This window comes from Enhydra lutris, unplaced genomic scaffold (assembly GCF_002288905.1).
Source record: "Enhydra lutris kenyoni isolate GAN:26980312 unplaced genomic scaffold, ASM228890v2 scaffoldscaffold14, whole genome shotgun sequence".
NCBI lineage: Eukaryota > Metazoa > Chordata > Mammalia > Carnivora > Mustelidae > Enhydra > Enhydra lutris.
In genome coordinates this window covers 14,698,543-14,700,729 of record NW_019154098.1, presented here as the reverse complement: position 1 = coordinate 14,700,729, position 2,187 = coordinate 14,698,543, and the positions used below count along the sequence as shown (strand labels likewise).

General features: G+C 64.6%; 1 protein-coding gene across 1 annotated transcript; it reads right to left on the bottom strand.

The window, feature by feature from the left end:
- Positions 1-471: 471 nt before the first annotated feature.
- On the bottom strand, positions 472-1,410 carry LOC111146461 (family with sequence similarity 84 member B). Its single transcript, XM_022502013.1, has one exon. The coding sequence runs from the start codon at positions 1,408-1,410 to the stop codon at positions 472-474; it is 939 nt and encodes a 312-aa protein (XP_022357721.1).
- Positions 1,411-2,187: the final 777 nt, after the last annotated feature.

The window sequence follows — 2,187 nt, the reverse complement described above, 5'->3', positions numbered from 1 at the left end:
GGCAGGGCGCAGCCACAAACCCTCCCAGGCCTCAGTACAGAGCCCCCTCCAAGCCCAGGGGAGGAGAAGAAGCAGGGAGGAGGCAATGGCGGGCACTGGTACTCTGAACTTTCCTCCACCCCCGAGAGCCCAAGAAGGGTCGATTTTGGACCCAGGTACTGCAAAAATTAAGTGTCAGGCAAGTCCACCATTTGGCCCACGTCAGAAAGGAAGACAGATCCAGAGGACAGGCAAGAAGTGCCCTCCCACCCCGGCCCCAGTGCTCCTACCTGCTCCCTCTTATTCCTCTGTCCAGGGTAACAAGCTCAAGCCACAGCTGGCTGCACATTTCGCCAACTCTCCTTTTTTCCAAATGGCCCAGGAGCCCAGATGGGGCCTGGAAGGTACTGAAGGAGGGAGTGAGAGGAGGCAAGGGGGAGCGGCGGCTGGTCCGAAAGGCTCCCTCTCAAGACTCCGCACTCAGCTCGCCCCTCAGTGCACCGCCGCCTCCCGGGCCTCATCCTCCCGTCCCGGCGCCGGGGGGCGCCCCGGAGGCGGGGTAGTCCGCGCCGCGTCGCTGTCGCCCTCTTCAGGCTCGGCCGGATGCAGGTGCGTGGCGAGCTCTTGCAGCACCGCCGCGCGCCCGATCTGGTCGTTGCGCCGCTTCTCCATGATCAGGTCCTCCAGGCTCTGGAACTCTAGCGTGTGGCTGCGCTGCGCCGAGAGCTGGATCTGCAGCCGGTAGGGCTGCTTGCCGATGCGCAGCTCGCCGCCAATCTTGAACTCGCGCTTGCCGTAGCGGCACCAGGCGGCGAAGCTCTCCGAGTTGCGCCAGCTCAGCTCGCGCTCCTTGGCGCCCACGTGTGCCAGAGCGTTGCGCACCACCGCGCCGGGGCTCAAAGGCTTGTAGCGGTACAGGTCGTTCACGACGCGGCCGCGCCGGCCCTGGCTCGCGTCCGTCAGGAAGCTGTTGCTCACTTCCAGCCGGTGCAAGTGCACCACCTGGAAGTTGCCCACGTAGACAGCCCAGTGCGGGTACTGTGCCTGCGACACGAACTCCACCAGGTCGCCAGGCCTGCACTTGTTGAGCAGGTTCTCGGGCGTGTAGGTGCTCAGCGCCGCGGAGCCCGGCGCGAAGCTCTTCTGGTAGATGCACTCGTCGCGGTAGAACACGGAACACTCCACCTCGTGCAGTCGCGGGTCGTAGGGCTGCGGTGGCGGCAGTGGTGGCCCGTCCCCGCCGTCGGGCAAGCCGTCGCCGCCGCCATCCGGCCCCTGGGGCGGCGGCTGCGGCTCCACGTCCTCGTCGTCGTTGGAGAAGATGTAGGAGACCCCGATGCGGGGCCCGTCGTCCCGGTCCACGCCGGTGGGGTCGGCCGTGGGAACTTCCTTATAACTTAGGTGGGTCAGTTTCTCCACCTGGTTACCCATCACGCAGCAGATACACGTTCACACAGCCGAGAGGCGAGAAAGCGAAACCACCACTAGGTTCATTGGCACGGGTCCCCGGACAGGGGCGGAGACCACCTGTTGGGAGAGGAAAGCAAGGAAGCCATGTAGGAGCCCCTCCATGAAAAGGATTTCATAAAAGGAGAAAGGGCTGGGAGCTGAGGACCTGGAGCCATTTTACAAGGAAGCTCGGATGTGGTGAGCCTTCCCTCATTTCTCCACCTCTAGGGTCACGGTCACGGGAGGCAGGGCAACCCTAGCTCTACCCCACCCCCAGCACTTCACCTCGCCCGGGCAAACGCCCATTGCATCAGCAGCTCCTACCGCTTCCGCCGGCGCCCTACCTGCCAAGCCCAGGCAGGAGGGGGAAAGAAGAGAAACTTTACTCCAATCTCCCCCTTTTCTTAACCTTCCTTTCACCCCAGGGTCCTAACAGCCCCCGAGACGGCTCACAAGCCTCCATCCTAGGGGAAACCGGCGGAGATCTCGCAGCTCGGCCGGTGCAGGTGAGCCGCCCTACCTGGCTCACCTGGGGCGCTTTCTCCTTCCGTCTCGCCCGCCCCTCCCCCGCGCGCTCGCCCGCCCTTTGGTTCGGGTTACCTGCGAAAACTCACCCGCAGAGAGGTGGCGGCCTTGGGGAATTGGCTCCCTCCCCCCAGCCGCACCTTGAGACTTCTACGGTGAGTTTGCAGGTGTGGGATCCGCAATCCCTTCTCTCCGGGCGCCGGTGGCAACAGGGCTGGGCAGGGGGGAGCGAAG